Genomic DNA, 20,475 nt, shown 5'->3' on the forward strand with positions numbered 1-20,475 from the left:
AGAGGACCTGAGTTTGGTTCCCAGCACCCACAAAGTGGCTCACAACTGTCTGTACCTCGAGCTCCAGGGGATTCAACACCCTCTTCTATTTTCTGATGGTCCCCATACACACTAACGCACATAAATGAAAAATAAATCTTAAGAAAATTAAATTATGAATTTGGGTAGTTTCCTCAGCTTTTCAAAAAGGTTTTATTTATGTTTGTTTATGCATATGATCATGTGCCTGCTCGTCAGTCTATGCACCACATGAGTACAATGCCTACAGAGGCCAGAAGAGGGCGCTGGAGCCCCTGGAACTGGAGTTACAGGAGATTGTGGGCCACCATGTAGGTACTGGGGAGTGAACTCTGGTCCTCTGCAAGAGCTGCGAGTGCTCTTAACCACTGAACCATCTCTCCAGCACCTTCCACAGGTTTTGTTTTTTCTTAAATAACAGCCACTCTTTTTAATGAAAAGTAGGAAGAGGGCAGATGAATTGTCATTATAGAACTATAATCCTGACCCCACAAGATGTCATCATTAAGGTATTGAACACCACATGAGCTGTAAGTGGTGGAGGCATGATCTGAACCTGGGCTTTGAGAGTTCAAGGCTCCATCCTTGGCTCAGCGGTTAGTGAGGCAATCGCAAGATCCTGTTGCTGGAGGATCAGCTAGCTTTGTAACCCATTTTACAGATGGGAACACTGAGGCCAACACCGAAGCCAAAGAAGAGACTCGCCATCACCAATGAGGAACAGACAGCAGAGCTGGAATGGTTCCTCACAGCATCAGGCCAGAGCCCTTCCCAGCCCCCATACCCACTGTGACCCAGCTGGGAGGAGTCCATGCTCATGCTTCATGTTGAGTTAGAAAAGGCCAGTGGCTTCTGGAGGAGTTAAGTTTCCTTAAGTTGTCTAGTCCTTTGCACTGGACCCTTAAGAGCCCCTATACCCTCGAGACAGGGTTTCTCTGTGTAGCCTCAGCTGTCCTGGAACTCACAGAGATCCGCCTGCCTCTGCCTCCCGAGTGCTGCTATCACAGGCGTGAGGCACCTCCACCTGGCTCCTTAAGAGCTTTCAACTTATTAATCAGTTGGATGAGATCACAGAAAGTCCCCCCCAACAAAACCACATTAAGAAGTAGGTCTTAGCCAGGCTGTGGTGGCGCACACCTTTAATCCCAGCACTTGGGAGGCAGAGGCAGGTGGATCTCTGAGTTCAAGGCCAGCCTGGTCTACAGAGTTCCAGGACAGTCAGGGCTACACAGAGAAACCCTGTTTTGAACCCACCCCCGCCCCCACCCAAAAAAAGAAGTCGGTCTTGCCGCACACAACCGTGAAAGAGTAATCTAGACAAACTGAAAACTGAGGTGAGAAAGACTGTCTTCCACAGCTGGATCTGAGGACACAGTGCTCATGCGGTCACTCGAGTCTCCTTCCAGGGGATGGCTACCGTCACCACCACCCCCCCATCCCTACATACCGCTTCCTCAGCTTCTGCCAGCTGACATCCTAAAAACGAAGTCAGGTTAGGGAAGGATGGCCGCTTTCTTGAGTCAAAAGCCCAGCAGGATTGCATTACAAAGTACCTGGAAGATAAGACAGGTTGAGGAGGTGAAGGGACGCAAATGGACTGCCGTCCACAGTCCCCACCCGGGCAGCGTCCGCAGCTCAGGGCATCTTGTGCACTGGCTTTGTGGAAAGCATGTATCAGAATTCGTACTACATCAGCATTGGATGATGCGTGAGGTGGAGTCAAACCCTCAGATACTGCAGGCAAAGGAATGCAGGCCCCGAGTGCTGCCTCTTAAGACAGCAAAGTTGCCTGAAGCAAAAGACAGAGCTTTTCTCTGCTTGTCTTATTTATTTATGTATTTATTTATAGCCTTGCTATTAGGACAGGCTAGCCCACTGCCTCATGCCTCATCTCTGGAGTACCGGATTACAGGCAAGTGTCCCCTTGCCATTTCTGCTTCCTCCTCCTCTCTCCCTCTCTTAAACATTTTTTTTTTACTTATTTTATTTATTATGTACACAGTGTTCTGCCTGCATGTGTCTTTGCAGGCCGGAAGAGGGCACCAGATCTCCTTACAGATGGCTGTGAGCCACCATGTGGTTGCTGGGAATTGAACTCAGGACCTCTGGAAGAGCAGTCAGTGCTCTTAACCACTGAGCCATCTCTCCAGCCCCTCTTAAACTTTTTATTGATTGGCTTTTTTCAAGACAGGATCTCACTATGCAACTCTGGCTGTCCTTAAACTCACTCTGTAGACCAGACTGGCCTCAAACCACAGAGATCTGCCTGCCTCTGCCTCCTGTGTGCTGGGATTAAAGGTGTGCGCCACCACGCCCAGCCCATCTCTATGGGGTGTTTGTTTGTTTGTTTGTTTTGAGATGGTCTCACTATGCAGTCTCGCTGGCCTGGCATTCATATATAGACCAGGCTGGCTTCAGCTCAGAGACTCGCCTGCCTCTGCCTCCTAAGTGTTGGGATGTTGTGGAATATTCCTTTACACATCATTGCAGAGGAAGCTGGGGATGACTGTCCAGGCAGCCAGATGTCTCTGTCATTTCTAAAGTTTTGGAAGTTGCTTTCTCTGCACTTCCTGTTTACTCAAGTCATATTTTATCCTTCTTGGGTCCCTGATGGGGATTGAAGACCAGATAGTAATAGTTTTACAATTTTCCTTATTACCAAATTCAGAAAAGAAAAAAAAACTTACATAAGAGATGTAAAGTTTATAAGGTTGAGAAACATAAAAATTAAGTTATTTATCTGAAAGGATGTTTTAAGGTCTAAAAAGGTATTTTTAGGATGGTAGTACAAGTTATGACAAAAAAATGGTTTAGGTTTAAAACTCTGGACTAAGATAGGGTAGATAATGGAGTATTTTCTCTAAATTTGTCAAATACAAATGGACTGGATATTGTAAATGTAATTTTTACCTGATAATTGTTCTTATCATTTACAGTTGTACCGTGTTAGAGTTAAAACCTTTCTTTTTTTATTTATACAAAAAGTGGGAAATGTTGTGGAATATTCCTTTATACTGTATGAAGATGTGTCACTGTGATTGGTTTAATAAAGAGCTGAATGGCCAATAGCCAGGCAAGAGGTATAGCAGGGATTTCCGGACAGAGAGCTCTGGGAAGAAGATGTGGAGTCACCAGGCAGAGAGGAAACAGGATGGGAGTACAGAGTAAAGGTAATCAAGCCACATAAAAGAACACAGATTAAAAATATGGGTTAATTTAAGTTATAAGAACTAGTTAAGAGCAAGCCTAAGCTAAGGCCGAGCTTTTATAATTAATAATAAGTCTCAATGTCATTTTTTTTTAATGAGCTGGTGGTTCAAAAAGAAAAGTCTATCTACACTGGGATAAAAGGCATGTGCCACTCTACCAAGCTTTCTCTGCTTTTAGCAATCAAAGGCTGGAGAGATAGCTTAGTGGTTAAGAGCACTGACTGCTCTTCCAGAGGTCCTGAGTTCAGCTCCCATCACCCACATGGCAGCTCACAACATCTATAACTGTAGTCCCATGGGATCCAATGCCCTCTTCTGATGTGTAGATGTACATGCAGACAAAATACCCATATACATAAATAAGTCTTAAAAAAAACAAAAAGAGACCTAAGCAACGTAATAGGAAAGTGATTTTCAGTTGGGTGTGGTAGTGCATGACTTTAATCCCAACACTTGAGAGGCAGAGGCAGGCAGATCTCTGAGTTCAAAGCCAGCCTGTTTTACAGAGTGAGTTCAAGGACAGCCAGGGTACACAGAGAGACCATCTCGAAAAACCAAAAACCAAAAAAGCAATCAAGTTTTTTTGTTTTGTTTTGTTTTGGTCATGCATTTAGAAGATTTATAGCACACAATAACATCTGCTACTAACCCCCAGTCTTACTGTACTCACATCTCTTCTGTAGCATAGAATGGCTGGTCCATTTTAAATCCACTCTGAATCAGTTTATAGAAGTTAGCATCCACAGGAATGCCAGGATAAGGGTTCACACCTGAGAAAAACACGAGCTCAGTGGGGCCGAAGAAACACTGGTTTTTCCGTTCGTTTTTGTGGTTGCTGTTTATACATTCTGTTAGCAAACAGGCAAAGAGGACACCCCAGTGGCCAACCCACCCTGGGGGGGGGGGGGGGGGGGGGGGGGGGGGGGGCTGCGAGTGGACCCAGAAGTCCCAAGGCCTCCGGATCAGCCGCAGTGAAGGCAGATCTCTGGATGTCAGCAACCAACCAACAGTGGCAACAGACGATGGGAGACCAGAAGCCCCGGGATTGGCTGGGTGGTGTTTCACCCACCCGCTGACGTGGAAGACAGGAGGGTGGAGGAGGGGTGCGCCAGGAGTGGGAGACACAAAGCCAGAGCCTGGGGAGACCTGCCAAGTGCACACATACCCAGGGAGAAGATCTCCCAGAGAAGGATTCCGAAGGACCAGACATCACTCTTGATTGTGTAGATACCTTCAAATAAGCTCTCAGGCGCCATCCACTTCACAGGTAACCGTGCCTGCGTCAAATACAAGAGAGGACGGTGGAGTTCCCACGTGCAGACTCATGGATTTTTAAGTGTTGTTTTTAACTTTATGCGTCTGCATAGATGTGAGTGCACCATGTGCATGCAGTACCAGAGGAGGCCAGAAGGGGGTGCCAGGTCTCCTGGAACTGAAGTTCTAGTGGTTCTCAACCTTCCTAATGCTGCGACCCTTTAATACAGGTCCTCATGTTGTGGTGACCCCCAACCACAAAATTATTTCGTTGCTACTTCATAAGTGTCATTTTGCTACTGTTAACGAATTGTAACGTAAATATTTGACCTGCCACCACTCCTTATCAAAATGCACATCTCTAAAAGTCATCTTGGTCACAGGCTCGTGCTTGGAATTGGCAAGTGTAACAGTAATGACTTTTCATTAAGGTGGAGCTCATCATTTGCTGGGAGACAAGCAAGTTCACGCCAAAGAGCAGAATCCTTTACCAGAGTGTTTCTCAGAACTGAGTGGACGTGTCATCCTTGAGGATGTGGTGAGGGACTTAAGTCGTCACATCTAGAAATAACATTAGGCTGTCCTCTGTGGCTTCCAGCAGCCTGAAAGGGTGGTGTGTGTGTGTGTGTGGTAGTGGTGGAGGGGGAGGCTAGCCTTAGTCTGTGCAGCCTTTGATTTGAATCCAGACACAGTGACTAATTCCTGAGGCACAGGGCTTTCTTCTGATTTGGCCTCAGGAATCTTTATGGTGCATGTGTAATCAGCCAGGCAAAAGCAGACTCCCAGAAAGAAACCTTCTTTTAAATCCTATGCAAATACAGTCACGGAAGGAGTCAAGTGGCCACGTGGGTCACCTGACGCATTAATAGAAGGCTCTGAATGGAATTCACCTTCCCACATGAGAATCCACTGGCGGGGATTCAACATAACCACACCGAGCAGTCAGCTTATTATAACTGCAGCTATAATCAGCCATCTGAGATGAGATTTAATGAGTTTTCACATTTTGGGGCATTTACCCTCAGTAAAGGGCTTTGGCGTTGGTTTTCTTGATTCCCGGGAACCTGGGAAGCAAATTCAGAATCCTCTAGGGGGTATGCCGCCACAGCGAGTGACATGGCCCATGGTCTACGTGCTCACAGCCATGCCCTCAGCAACCACAGGCAAGCTGCTCCCCTCTGCCTCAATTTCCTCTTCACAGAGCAGCTACTTTCAGAACCAAGTGAGTTTGTAAAATGCCCGAGAGAGTGCTGAGCACAGAGGATACGCTGGACCAGCCTAGGCTGCTGTTTTCTCACAAACAGGCATGCTAACACCGAGAGACACTCCCAGCACCAAATGAGCGAGCGAGCGAAGAAGCAGCTGAGGGCCTTAAACCCAGGTGTAATTCCTTCCTCATCCCGAGGCTTGAACCAAAGCCTCACACAGGCCAGGCAAGAGTGCTTTGCCCGAGAGACACCTCATCCCCTTACTTTTTTTTTCATTCATTCTATTCTTTATGCTTTTTTTTTTTTTTTTTTTGGTTTTTCGAGACAGGGTTTCTCTGTGTAGCTTTGCGCCTCTCCTGGAACTCACTTGGTAGTCCAGGCTGGCCTCGAACTCACAGAGATCCGCCTGCCTCTGTCTCCCGAGTGCTGGGATTAAAGGCATGCGCCACCACCACCCGGCTCATTCTATTCTTTAAAAAGACATCTGTTTATTATTTTATGTAAGTGAGTGCTCTATCTGCATGTACATCTTTATGCTAGAAGAGAGCATCAGATCCCACTATAGATGGTTGTGAGCCACCATGTGAGTGCTGGGAATTGAATCCCATGACATAAAATTTTTAAAGAAAGAAAGAATGAAGGGCTGGAGAGATGGCTCAGCAGTTAAGAGCACTGGCTGCTTTTCCAGAGGACCTGGCTTCAGTTCCCAGCACCCACATGGCAGCTCACAACTGTCTGTAACTCCAGTTCTAGGAGATCTGGCACCTTCACACCCATGCATATAAAATGAATTTAAATAAATAATTTTTTAAAAACTTTATGCCAGGCAGTGGTGGCGCACACCTTTAATCCCAGCACCTGGGAGGCAGAGATAGGTGGATCTCTGAGTTCAAGGCCAACCTGGCTTACAGAGCAAGTTCCAGGACAGCCAGGAATACACAGAGAATCTGTCTCAGAAAAAAAAAAGTTTTAAATTATGTTTTAATTTATTCAAGTGCATGTGTGCTGGCACTGGGGGAGGGTACATGCCACAGCACACAGGTGAAGGTTAGAGATCAACTTGTAGGTTCCTGGATTTTTGCACCATGTGGGTCTGGCGGATAGAACTCAGGTCCTCAGGCTTGGCGGTAAGTGCTTTTACCTGCTGAGCCATATCTATCTGTCTATCTGTCTATCTATCTATCTATCTATCTATCTATCTATCTATCTATCTATCTATCTATCATCTATCTATCTATCATCTATCTATCTATCTATCTATCTATCATCTATCTATCATCTATCTATCTATCATCTATCTATCATCTATCTATCTATCTATCTATCTATCTATCTATCATCTATCTATCTATCTATCTATCATCTATCTATCTATCATCTATCTATCTATCTATCATCTATCTATCATCTATCTATCTATCATCTATCAATCTATGCATCTATCAATCATCTATCATCTATCTATCTATCTTCTATCTATCATCTATCTACCTACTACCTGCCTATCATCTATGTACCTTTCTCTCTCTTTCTTTCTTTCTTTCTTCCTTCCTTCCTTCCTTCCTTCCTTCCTTCCTTTCTTTTGCCTTAAACATTTATTTTACTTCATCATACTTTAAATTTATTTTAAATTATGTATGGGTGTGTGCACATGAGTGTAGTTAGTGGAGGGGCCAGAGGCTTTGGATTCCCTGGAGGTGGAGTTATAGATGGGGGTGAGTTTCCTGACGCGGGTGCTGGCAATCCAACTTGGGTCCAATGGAAGAGCAGTATGTGCTCCTAACCACTGAGCCATCTCTCTGGTTTCCTTCCTTCCTTCCTTCCTTCCTTCCTTCCTTCCTTCCTTCCTTCCTTCCATAACTATTATTAATTATTATATTAATAGTTAACTACAGTGCCTTTACATTTTATAGTTAATATCTGTGTGTTCCTGCTCTAGGGAAAAAAAAAAGCCTGTTGTACATGTTAGCTTCTCTCACGATCGGAAACATAACTCAACAGCCACTTTATAGCTAAGGAAACTGAAATAGGTCCTGGTAAGGGCATTTTTGGTTGTTGTTGTTTTTTTAACATGAAGACCACGAGCCAAGCCAGAGTGGATCTATTCTGAGTAGCCAGCCCAGGAAGAGACGTGTGGCTCTGTTGCTCAACTTTCGTTAAGCGCAGAACAGCCTGTGCAGCCTAAATCAGCAAAGCGCTGGGAGGCTCTTTTCTGTGTTGCCATAAATCAAGAACTCATTGCAGTGAGGGCAGGTGTTTCCTGCATGCATGCCAAAAAGCAAACGGCTCACGTTGCCCCTGACGACGTAGCTGGAGTCGCTCAGGATGTCCCGGGCCAGTCCGAAGTCACAGATCTTCACCACCTTCCCGTGGGTGACCAGCACGTTCCTGGCCGCCAGGTCTCTGTGGACACACTAGAAGAAAGAAGCCAGAATGACCATGGCTGGGACTTACACTTTCAGAGAGTGAGGTCTCCTCAAGTTTCAGGTTCACACTAGTTATAGGGGACAGTGGGTGGGCCGTGACTGGCACACACCCCAAGAACACAGTGGCCGATTCCTCAATTACCTCAACCTCAGTCCTTTGAGTCTCAACAGGGCATCCTTGGAGCCGTAAGCAAAAGCAGTACCCAAAGATGCCTTCAGTGAGCCCCAAAGAAGCTTCTAGCAGCTGTCTTCCGGTGCGTGAGCGTGAAGACCTGAGTCTCTTCTGGATAAAGATATGGCTTTAAGAAGAAAACTGTGTAATACCTGACAGGCCTCATGATGCAATGCTAGCATTGGGAGGCTGAGGCAGGAGGATTTCCAAGTTTGAGGCCAGCCTGGGCTACACAGAAAGGTCCTGTCTCTAAATAAGCAAATGAACACACTAATATCAAATAAAGTACTCAGAAGAAATTAGTTTGGGGGGCTCAGTGGGAAAAAGCATTTGCCACATGAACTTGATGACCTGAGTTAGATCCCTGGATCCCACAGTGAAAGGAGAGAATCAACTCCCAAAGTTGTCCTCTGACTTCTATACATACACCATGGCATGCATGCACTCATGTTCACACACACACACACACACACACACACACACACACACACACACACACCACACACGCACGCGGGGGCGGGGGGGGGGCAAGTTGCAGGTAGGTTTGTGAAAATAGAACTACAGGTCCCTGAAGGGGAATGAACTCTTTGAAAGAAGAAGCTGGAGAGAGCATGGCACCCACAGGGGACCAGTGTGCTCCCTTCAACCTTTGAAAGGACAAAATCACACAAATGAAAATGCCTGTGCTGGCACCCCTCCTGCTCACCTTCTCCAAGACCGATTTGTTTGTTTGTTTGTTTGTTTCATGTGGCAGATCCTTGCAGTCTGCCCCTTTCCCCAACATGCCTTCCTGGCTACCTACCCTGTCCATCTTGTCCATAGCTGCTCTGGGAAAGGCCCTGATGGCCAGCAAGGTGCCTGCCCAGCCTGGACTTCCTTCTGTCCTTCCCCCTGAGTTCCATCTGAAGCTTTCCTGCTCCCTCTCCTGTCCCTCATTCTTTCTCCACCACAGCTCTTTAGTCCACTCTCTTCCAGGCCTCCATGTCCTCCATCGAGGCACTTCCACTAACCCTAGGGATGCAACGGACACCACTCAAGTTTCAGTTATCACCAAAGACTTCTTCTGTACTTCAGATAGGCATGTGGGCCATCTCCTTCCCTGGGCTATCCCCACCACGACCTTCTGCAGATCTAAGTGACTGCCTTTATCCAAATGGCTCCCTCCAGACCCACACTCCCTAAACATCCCATGTGCCCTGCTGTTTTTCTTTGTTCAAAACTTGCCCCAGCTTCTGCAGGAACTCTCACCTGAAGCCTTTTCTTCCCTGTCCCTCACTGGCCAGATCTGTCATTCATGTTCCACATTAGTTCAGTGACAAAATTTACCACAGGACACAGATCTGATTTGTATGTCTGCTTGTCTTTCCTCTATTAACATAAAATCTATGGGACCAGAAGTCACCTCCTCACTGCAACTCTGCTCCAACACAGTGTCAGCATATGTGTGATGGAGTCACGGAGCAGGAAGGACACAATGCTGGTCAGGACTCAGAGGTGAAGTCCCGCAGTGAAGACAAATGGGTCTAAAAATTGGACATTCTTCAAAGGATCATGTTAGAACATGCCTAGGAGTAAAAAGACAGGAAGCCGGTGCCCTTGACAAATACAGATTCTCTTCAACCTGCTTTTGGGTTGCCCCTTCCCCAGGTCCACTGAAAATAGAGAACAGGTGGAAAATGTACCACCGGCCATTGTAGCTCAGCAGCATGGGGTACTACTGATTCCCTTCATGGTCACAAGGGCTGGCCACAGTCTCTGCCACTGCCTAGCATCATGAGAAAGGAGTGGACTGCACACACTAGGCCCGGGAAAGCATAAATCCAAAATTCCAAGTACTGGTCCCATTGAACATATGGTTCTTACACCATCTTCAAGTTGAAAGTCTCAAGTAGGATCATGGAAGGAGAGGACTGTGTTAGCTTTACAGGTAGCAAACTGGGACAGGCGGCCAAGGCAGATGCTCTCCACATCTTTATAAAGCACTACTGTCCATGTGGAGGTGAACTATCAATAAAGTGGGCAGGGAGCGCCAGGAAAGGAGAATCCCAACAGCAGTGAAGAAGGAGCACTCATCAGGTATGTGCCGTGAGAAACCCTGCTGAGGAGAAACCCTGCTGAGGAGAAACCCTGCTGAGGAGAAACCCTGCTGAGGAGAAACCCTGCTGAGGCAGTGAGTTTTTCATGGAAGAAAATAGAGTTGAGAACATCTTTCCAAAGTCAGAGAGAAACACAGGACAAGAAGGGGTGAGAATAAGAAATCTAAAGACGAAAGGGGGGGGGTTGAAAGAGAAAGGAATGGCGGGGGTCCAGAGAACATCACTTCCAAATCCAGAGCCCCAGAATGCTGGTTATCTGAACTTAGGCATCTGGGAGCAGCAGACACGGCGGGGGGCGGGGGGAGCAGGGGGATAAGAAGGGGTTTCTCTGCAGCTCATTATCCTCCTGAAGACTGATCTGCCAGAGGCAAACAAATGGCCTCAAATTCTTATTGAAATACCATTAGCCAGAAGACTCAAGTTCACCCCACCAAGAAGCCTGGAAATCAAACACCACGCCCAGAGCCCAGAGGGCCTTTGTCCCAGACCATCATCTGTCCTTCGTCATTTCATTTAGTCTTCTTATTTTTTGCAGTGCTGAGGGTTGAACTCATGGTCTCTGCCATTCTATACAAGTGCTCGACCAGCAAGCTACACCTTCAGCCCACTGTTTCTTCTTCAGGCTGTTCATTTCCATAAAATCCTTCACTCCCTGAGATGGCTCAATGGTGGTTGTCAACTTGACCACATCTGGAATCAACTAACACCCAGGCAGCTGGTCCAGTCTGTGAGAGACCTTCTTTTTTTTTTTTTTTTTTTTTTTTGGTTTTTCGAGACAGGGTTTCTCTGTGCAGCTTTGCGCCTTTCCTGGGACTCACTTGGTAGCCCAGGCTGGCCTCGAACTCACAGAGATCCGCCTGGCTCTGCCTCCCGAGTGCTGGGATTAAAGGCGTGCGCCACCACCGCCCCGGCGAGAGACCTTCTTGATTGGATTATCTGAGGTCAGAAGACCCGCCTAACATCTGGGCCACACCCTCTGGTGGCAGTCCCACATAAAGGATTTGAAGAAGGAACTCCTGCTTTTCGCCTGCTTGCCCTCACTCTTGCTGACAGGTTCATCTGTCCTGCTGCTGAGGTATTCCTTCGCTGGTTTTAGAATCGATTTCTTCAGGATCCAACACACATAGAAGAGAGCACTGAGACTAACATCACGGCTTCCCTGGGACTCCTGTACCAGACTGGGACTGCTGAGACATCTAGTCTTCTGCACTGAACAACTACCAGATTCTTGTCCTTTCCACTGGGGGACGGCCACTGTTGGACCTCTGAGACCACTGCCTGGAAGTCATTCCAATAAATCCCTATACACATACATATATATGTGTGCGTGAGTGTGTGTGTGTGTGTGTGTGTGTGATTTTTCTACCAGCTCTGTTCCTTTAGAGAACCCTAATTAATATACTATCCCTCTGAAATACACACCTCTATCACTACGGAGAAACTCTGTAAGATACAACAACCTCGCCCTTCTTTGCTTTCTGATATTTTGTGTAGCACACACACAGGTGTAATAACTTTGTATGTTTTTTCACCTGCTAATTTGTTTATTACCACTTTACTGCAGCAGACGTAAAGACCTGAGGCTTTGGTGTGGCGGAGAAACCCCCTGTGTCGCTTCAAGGGAGCCAGTGATGCAAGAGACAGCCCAGAGAATGGCTTTGATGACTCACAGTGTGCAATGGCAGGGACCGGCAGGGGGCAACCAGCAGCACAAAGTAACCCTGGGAGATCAAGGTGCGCTTCTCATGAACAGGGGACTAGCGGCCGTGAAGAGAAACGTTCTGCAGTGCAGAGGCTAGCCCAAGCTACACACAACCAGGTTGTTCGCTGGTTGGGAGGCAGAACTAGCCAACGTTGGGCCTCCATTCACGCCCTGAATGCAGACACTCTGTACAGGGCACATCCTGAATTCCTGTGTCAGCGGGGATGGCGGCACCATGGTTCTTCCCCTGGGGCTTCTCAGGGACTTGCTGTGAACTTCCTAGACATTCCACAGGATTTTGGCTCTACTAAGGGGTCCTGGGCCCTTGTGCTGCAGAGACTCCATTGTAGATGAGACAGTGTCAGGGGCAGGAGGACAGACATTAAGGGAGGGATATTTCTTTCCTTTTTGGGAGGTGGTGGTGGTGGAGGTGGAGGTGATGGTGGAGGTGGAGATGGTGGTGATGGTGGTGATGGTGGTGGTGGTGATGGTTTTGAGACAGAGTTTCTCTGTGTAGCTTTGGAGCCTGTCCTGGATCTCGCTCTGTAGACCAGGCTGGCCTTGAACTCACAGAGATCCGCCTGCCTCTGCCTCCCGAGTGCTGGGATTAAAGGCAAGCACTGCCACCACCGCCCAGCTTAAGGGAGGGATGTTAAAATGAATAAGAAGCAAATGCGAGCACATCTCTTTTCCACAGCTGCATGCACACACACCCTTCTCTTTAAATTCTCTTTTTACACTTCCTGCTCGTTTTCTGTTAAAAGGCACTTACCGACTTGAACTCCAGGAATTCCATGCCTTTGGCCACTTGATACGCAAAGCAAAGAAGGTCTTCAAATGTCAGCACATTCAAATCTTCTTCTTCTTCCAGCCTCTTCTGGTTCTCATATGCAATCTCATCTGTAAAACAGATCCACTCTTCACTTCTCCCCAACACTAGGCCCGCCTTCTCAGGCCTCTCCAGGACGTAGCTAAGGAGGCAGGCGGTGTGGAGGTGTGCAGACATTTCTAAGAGGCCTTTAGCTTGATCTGCCCTCCTGCTCTGGCTCAACAGACCAAATCCTATGGTGTCACCCACACAAAAGGTCCTTAATACAAAGAGGAGGGATTAATTGACATTCGGAAATCAAAAGGAACTGCCAACCCTCCCCAGAAGGCCAGGTTCCTGGGTGTGAGGATGGAATTGCCTCTGCTTCAATCCTTACACAAGAGGTGACCCCGAGGGGGCTGGAGAGGTGGCTCAGTGGTTAGGAGCACCAGCTGCTCTTCCAGAGGTCCTGAGTTCAATTCCCAGCAACCACATGGTGGCTCACGACCATCTATAGTGGGGTCTGATGCCCTCTTCTGGCATAAAGACATACATGCAGACAGAGCACTCATATACATAAATTAATTAATTAAAAAATAAAGATGATCCAAGTGTTCAGGTGGAAGCTCCATCTCAGAGTGCGCGCACACACACACACACACACACACACACACACACACACACTGTAATTTTAAAAAGGCTTTTAAGAAGCTGTATGGAACTCTTAGATCCATTTCAAAGTGCTACCAATGACAAGAAATTATTACCTTCAGAATGAAGTGAATTCCCGTTGAACCCTGAGACATCCAAGGCCGGATGTATCTGAACTTCTCGTGAACCAGGCATACTATTAAAAATAAATTTGTTTCTTCATTATTTACATTGTTCCTCTGAGCAGGTATTTTATTAGAAAAAGCACAATTCATCAGAGGAATGGATTCCAGTTACAAATGGGCTTTTAAATGGAAAGCATACTGCCAGCTTGTCAACGGGACCCTGTGTACATTAAGAGCATCTGTGTGCTGGGGTTCACAGGCCCAACCTGGATAAGAAAGGTCATTCAGTCACTGTTGCACCGTAAGCTGGGTACTTAAAACAGAAATCGGGGCGACAAACGATTTGCTATGTCCTGAGGTTGACAAAAAGGAAGGAGCCGGTTCCGGCTGGTGCCAAATCATTTTCCCTAAGTTCATACAGTACAGAGCTTATCAATGAAGTGCTTTGCTATCTTTTTACGTGAACATGTTTGATCTTTGGGTTTCTGCTGTGCTGCAATGCAACCAGAGCCTGGTGCATGCTGGGCATGTGCTTGCTTGGCTACAAAGGCTCAGCTACAAAGGCGCACCCCAGCTCAGCACCCTCTTTTTAAGCTGGTTTCTGTAAAGCATGCTTCCTTCCTCTGTGGAATAAACAAAGAGCCACACAGATCCTCTTTCCAAGCACATCAGACAGATGTTTGCACCAAACGGGCCACGACTCAGTATTTCCCAACCTCTGAGTCCATCCCAAGCTATAATTTACTGTTGGAAAATGGCTTAATGCTTCCAGTACATGGATATTCCAAATAAACTGCCAGGTTATTTAATACCCCAGTGACCAAAATGAGGCAAAGGAGCTAATTATTGGTCACCCACATCGGTGTTAGGGTAGTTTCTCTGTTCAGAGCGTGCACGGCTGGCTGGGGATGAGACTCAGTGGTGGAGGATGTGTTGAGCATGCATTGTGCCCTGAGTTTGACCCCCAGCACTACAACCCCCCCCACACACAGGTAATATATAAAATACAAATAAACAAATAAGTCGGGCATAGTAACAGGTGAGCAGTAATAACCAGTGATAATAATAGAGAGCAACGTTGATAATAATTGTTTGTAAAGTTACTTCAAACTTAAGGATTGTTTTTCTCTGGACTTTTTCTGTCATATTTTTGGAGCGTGGTTTCCGGTAGGTAACTGAAACTTTACTAAGCAAAACAAGAGATCATGGGACTGAAGTCCACAGCACAGACAAATGATGGCCTGAGGACACAGCATCTGCCAGTGCTTGTATGTCTGTCCCCGAGTGTAGAGTCATAAAGGCCCACGTGTCTCTTACCTGGAATTTGAATGTGACTGGAAAGTGGGGTAAAAACTGAAATTGTGCTCCTTAAAGATCTCTGTCCATGTCCTGTGAAACTTTTCTCTTTTACTTCTCAGATAGTTGAGGAGGTCGCCATAGCAACAGTACTCAAAAATCAAGTAGACTGGCCCTGCAACAGTACAGTTTTAGTTACAGGTAAATTAAAGTCACAGGTTGTTCTTTCAGAAGGAGTCTAGCACAACAGAGCCTATGGCTTTTCAGCGCTCCCCTTCTGGAAAGCACTTTTTCGTTGGTTTGTTTTGTTTTGTTTTCAAGACAGGGTTACTCTGTGTAGCCCTGGCTGACCTAGAACTCGCTCTGTAGACCGGGCTGGCCTGGAACTCACAGAGAATCGCCTGCTTCTGCCTCCCGAGTGTTGGGATTAAAGGCATGGGCTACTACACTGGGCCCAGAAATTACTTTTTATGAGCTGTATCTTTTTTTTTTAAAGATTTATTTATTTATCATTTATACAGAAGAGGGCGCCAGATCTCATTACAGATGGTTGTGAGCCATCATGTGGGTGCTGGGAATTGAACTCAGGACCTCTGGAAGAGCAGTCGGTGCTCTTAACCTCTGAGCCATCTCTCCAGCCCGAGCTGTATCTTTTTTTAAAAAAATTTTTATTTATTAATTATGTATAGAGTGTTCTGCCTGCAGGCCAGAAGAGAGCAACAAAACTCATTACAGATGGTTGTGAGCCACCATGTGGTTGCTGGGAATTGAACTCAGGACCTCTGGAAGAGCAGCCAGTGGTCTTAACCTCTCTCCAGCCCCATGAGCCGAATCTTAAATTTTACATTCAATCTCAGTCAATTCAAACATCTGTGTCTTATAGCCTTTCTCTTGGGCTCTGAACATAGGACCTCACCATCTCCAATGGGCGTGTGTGGTGAGCTCCGAAACTAATTTCACCACTGCATTTAGTCCGTCCTCACAGCTCAGATACCACCACGTGAATGTGTAGGGTGGAGGCTGTTTTTCAGGAGGTTAGAATTCTGTGATAGATTGAGTAGGTAAAAAAGAGGGCCATGTGCTCTACGGACTGGCCAACGTCTAACTCCACTTGACCTGGGACTGAGGAAAGAGCGAAAATGGGAAGCAAAGCCTGGGCAGTGGTGGGACACACCTTTAATCCCAGCAGGTGGATCTCCGAGTTCGAGGCCAGCCTGGTCTATAGGGCTAGTTCTAGGCCAGCCAGGGCAGTTACACAGAGAAACCCTGTCAAAAGAAGGAAGGAAGGAAGGAAGGAAGGAAGGAAGGAAGGAAGGAAGGAAGGAAGGAAGGAAGGACGTTCTATCTGCAGACATTACCTGACAGCGTGCACGCCCCCAGCAGATTCACGATGTTGTCATGGTGACCCAGCTGAGTCATCATTTTGAGCTCCGACATGAGCGCCTCCTTCTCACAGCTGTCCGCTTTTTCTGTTAATGGGGGAGCAGAAACAGTGTTGACCTCCAGTACCTGTGTGTTGTTTTATAAATCAAAAATTTCCCCAGTTCAGATCACAACTTACATAAATTCAAAACTGAAAGAGAAAAACTGACCCAGAAATGATACACGACTTTTGATAATAATGTCCTCTGTTTTCAGACAGAATTCAAAGGCAGGAGTTATAAATGTTGACTATACGAATATATCCTTTCCTTAGACCTCCCTTGAGACAGGGTCTCAGTATTAGCCCTGGCTAGCCTCGAACTCACCATGTAGATTAGGTTGGCCTCAATGCCTAATCTACTGAGAGTTGCCTACTTCTACCTCCTGGGGTCAAAGTATGCACTTTCATGTCCAGCAAGAATATAGACTTCTAGATTTTTCCCCGGACCAACAATAATAACACCCCATGCCCACCCCATCTCTCAAACCAGGCAGACAACACGATTTTCCTAGTGGAAGAAGCTGCCAGGTGGTTACGTGGCTGACAGGAAGGGCAGGAGGAGCTTCAGAAGTATAGTTGTCTCTAACATGTAGCTGGTCCTCAGGCCTAGAAACTTCCATTTGTAAATATGTCTGATGGGAAGTCAGAAAAGACAATGCACGTGCTTTTTAGCCAATGCAGTCTCTCCAGGGGACGGACCCAAACAGTGTGGTGAACTGTACTCACGACCTGGCCAGGAAGTGAGCACAAGGGTGTTCCAGTGCACCTGTCGCTGAGGCCAGTGTAGCTGCTGGGGGCACCCCTGCCCCGTGGGCTTTGAAGCCCCAGGGACAAAGGTAGCATCTTTCCTTGGAATCTCTGCTCCAGGCTCCATGTACTCTTGGTTCTACGCCAACACTGCCGTTTCACAGAAGGCACCTGATCATCTGGGATTCTGGTATCTGCCAAGGGGACAGTGGAACCAACTTCCCAAAGAAACTGGGGGATGGCCACACAAGGTAAAGGACGTACAGTAAGTGCTGTGGGGTTCCACCAGGGGGACACTGAACAGCCTGAAGAGGCAGGGACAGGGGTCCACTGGACCCTGGGGGAAGCCAAGTGAGTCTCCCGCAGTGGGACTGGGCATAAAAGACCACACTGCAGGCTGAAGCAGCAGAACACACAGTATTAAGACGGAACAGCACGGGAAACACCATATGCCACTTTCAGGAGGCTTTGGGCTGATACAGCAGGGGAGATGTGAACTGCAGAGCTGTGCTAGAGTCTGGAATTCTGAGAGAGGTCTATATGGTGCTCTTATGACTTACTGCAGAAAACTTGATTCCTTTTTTTAATGGTAGCATTAAACTCAGGGCTTCAAGCACGCCGAGTATGTGTTCTCCTACATAGCTACATCCATAGCCTCCAGGGACTCTTGTCAATGGCGTGAGAGGAGGCTTCCCTAAGGAAGTGATCTCTAAGCTGACATCTGAAAGATGAGCGGATTCCTAAAGCGAAAGGGGAAGAGCAGGTGGAAGAGGTCACCTGTGCGAAGACTGTGGGTGGGGAAGAAGCCTGGCACTGTGCGGAACCGAAAGGAGGCGTGCTGAGAAGGAGAGGTGGAAAGGCTGAGCCGGGGCTGAACTGCACAAGGTTGTGGGAACCATTTTCAGAGCAATAGAAAGCTACTGGGCAGCCGGGCGGTAATGGCGCACACCTTTAATCCTAACACTCAGGAGGCAGAGGCAGGTGGATCTCTGAGTTTGAGGCCAGCCTGGTCTACAGAGCGAGTTCCAGGACAGCCAGGGCTACTCGGAGAAACCTTGTCTCAAAAAACAAACAAAAGAAAAAAAAAAAAGAACAAAAGAAAGCCAAGGGTAATGCCATGCAGGAAGATGGTGTGATCTGTTCTCCATGACAGCCACGCAGCACCTCGGCACACAGTCCCCAGCAGAAGATGCTGGGTGCCTGCTTTGGAAGCTACCATTGGTGGCCAGGACAGACAGAACTGGATCACCATGGAGGCAGGAAACCTGCTGGGGAAAGGTGGAAGAGGACCAGTGACGAGTACCTGCTTCCTCATTTCACTCACTGTGTGGAACGCAGTCTCACTGAAGTGACACAGTAATCACTAGGTTGGAGTAGAGATGGGGTCCAGGGTTGGGGGACTTCAGCATGGATGAGTAACACTGAGATACGAGTATCTGGGCCCATGAAGCCAAGGCTTAGAAGGGACATGGTTATGAGAGCTCTTGATACAGCAGATGAAGCTGTGTTCTAGAGGGCAGCCCACGGAGAGTGTGTGGAGTGCATGGAGGGAAGAGGAACTGCACACAGGAAGCTGATGTCGGCACTACTACGATAGCCATGCTACGTAACCAGCCTAGGACCCTGCAGCAGGGGAACGGACAACGGAAATGTGGTCCACAGGACGGGTTATTCAGCTGTGAAGAACAGGATTACGCCATCTGGAAGAAGATGGATGGAACCAGAGACTGTCACGTTAAGTAAAAAAGCCAAGCTCAGAAAGACAAAGACCGAGTGTCCTCTCTCACGTGTAGAATCTAGATAAAAAAGGAAAAGGCACAGAAGTAGAAGGCAGCCATTCGGGAAGAGGAAATGGACCAGTCGGAGGAAGAGACTGATAAGAGAGGGCGATGGGAAGTGGTGAACAGGACCAGGGTATGTTTTAGATATATGTACGAAAATGCCGGGGTTGGGGATTTAGCTCAGCGGTAGAGCACTTGCCTAGCAAGTGCAAGGCCCTGGGTTCAGTCCTCAGCTCTGAAGAAAAAAAAAACAAAACGCCACAATGACACCCTTTATTTTGTGGACCGAAGATGCGCTCATGAAGGAAAACAATGTAAGAGAAAGCTACGTATTACCCAGATTTAACAAGTGATAATGATCTGCTATTGCTTCAGGGTTTTGTACCTTGCAGATACAGGAGGGAATCCATTCCTTTTCACGTCCTGCACTTGAGCTATAGAAAATGTATGTATCCTAAACCAAGATATATATATATATGTGTGTGTGTGTGTGTGTGTGTGTGTGTGTGTGTGTATGGTGGTTTCACAATAGAAAACAACAACAAAATGACTGAATGGAAGAAGCTGCAGCAAAGGGCTGAGATGCAGGCAGGGATGTAGAGGACGCCCAGGGTGCGGAAGACAACAGTGACGTGTTCGGAGACGGAAGGACATGCAGCAGCGTCTTACATGCTGTGACTCTAGGAACGCGAAGACTGAACTGATCACAGGTTTAGCTGCCTGGGGTGCAGAAGCTCTGAAAACAGTACCCCAAGCCTCAAACAAAGCATGGTAGCTTTGGACTAAAGCAGCAGCCTTGAGGTCCCCCTACCCTTTCACGCCACTCTCCTCCAACTCTTGTCTCTTAACCTTCTTCCAGCTCAAAGCACAAAGATGGACCTTCTGAAGTTCCTTTATGTGCTGTGAGAAATTCTCTTTCCAGGAGAAATGTATGCAATCGCCATGAAATCTTGGAAAGATGAGATCAAAAGTCTCTACGCCTAGGACACCCTACCCAGAAAGACTACAAAAGTCACCTAAGAGACTTTATTATACGATAGGACAGACAGACCACACACACACACACACACACACACACACACACACACACACACACACACACACGCCTTCCTCTCTTCCAACAATACAAGCTTCTGTTCCTTTCTATAACTTAGGATGAATAGAAGCTCAGTAACCTGGCTTTGGCTTTGGAGGCTCAGACTGTGTGAGATTTCTGTTCCACAATTTTCTGTCTGCCGTTTTTCCTATCAGTCTACATGCTGTGACTTCCCTCAGTGACTCTGTGTGTGTGTGTGTGAAGCTCCCTTTACTCTTACAGAGACCACCTTAGCAAAAGAGTGGGCTGGCCTGGAATGAGGTCAGACACCTGTAATCCCAGCATTCCTGAAATAAAAGCTAGAGCTGTGAGTTCAAGGCCAGCCTGAGCTATATGGCAAGGCAGGGCCTTACAGAATGAAGAGCTGGGGATGTATCTCTGAGGTAGAGGGCTTGCCTAGCAGGCAAAAAGCTCTGGATTCAACCCTTAGCACTGGGTTAAAAATCAGGAGAGGATGCCCTTG

At 47.2% G+C, this 20,475-nt stretch overlaps 1 protein-coding gene across 4 annotated transcripts in view; it reads right to left on the bottom strand.

The window, feature by feature from the left end:
• The window catches only part of Flt3 (fms related receptor tyrosine kinase 3), a 128,455-nt gene that overhangs the window by 746 nt on the left and 107,234 nt on the right, over positions 1-20,475 (bottom strand). For all 4 annotated transcript variants that reach the window (XM_052754529.1, XM_052754528.1, XM_052754527.1 and 1 more), the window contains 8 exons: positions 16,324-16,434; positions 14,987-15,140; positions 13,661-13,740; positions 12,858-12,985; positions 7,981-8,103; positions 4,393-4,504; positions 3,898-3,997; positions 1,466-1,571 (listed from right to left, as the gene is read on the bottom strand). In XM_052754529.1, the coding sequence (XP_052610489.1) occupies positions 1,466-1,571; positions 3,898-3,997; positions 4,393-4,504; positions 7,981-8,103; positions 12,858-12,985; positions 13,661-13,740; positions 14,987-15,140; positions 16,324-16,434 (914 nt within the window). The remainder of the gene's footprint in view (positions 1-1,465; positions 1,572-3,897; positions 3,998-4,392; positions 4,505-7,980; positions 8,104-12,857; positions 12,986-13,660; positions 13,741-14,986; positions 15,141-16,323; positions 16,435-20,475) is intronic.

Source organism: Peromyscus californicus, unplaced genomic scaffold (genome assembly GCF_007827085.1).
Source record: "Peromyscus californicus insignis strain IS unplaced genomic scaffold, ASM782708v3 Scaffold_2__1_contigs__length_46816999, whole genome shotgun sequence".
Lineage (NCBI taxonomy): Eukaryota > Metazoa > Chordata > Mammalia > Rodentia > Cricetidae > Peromyscus > Peromyscus californicus.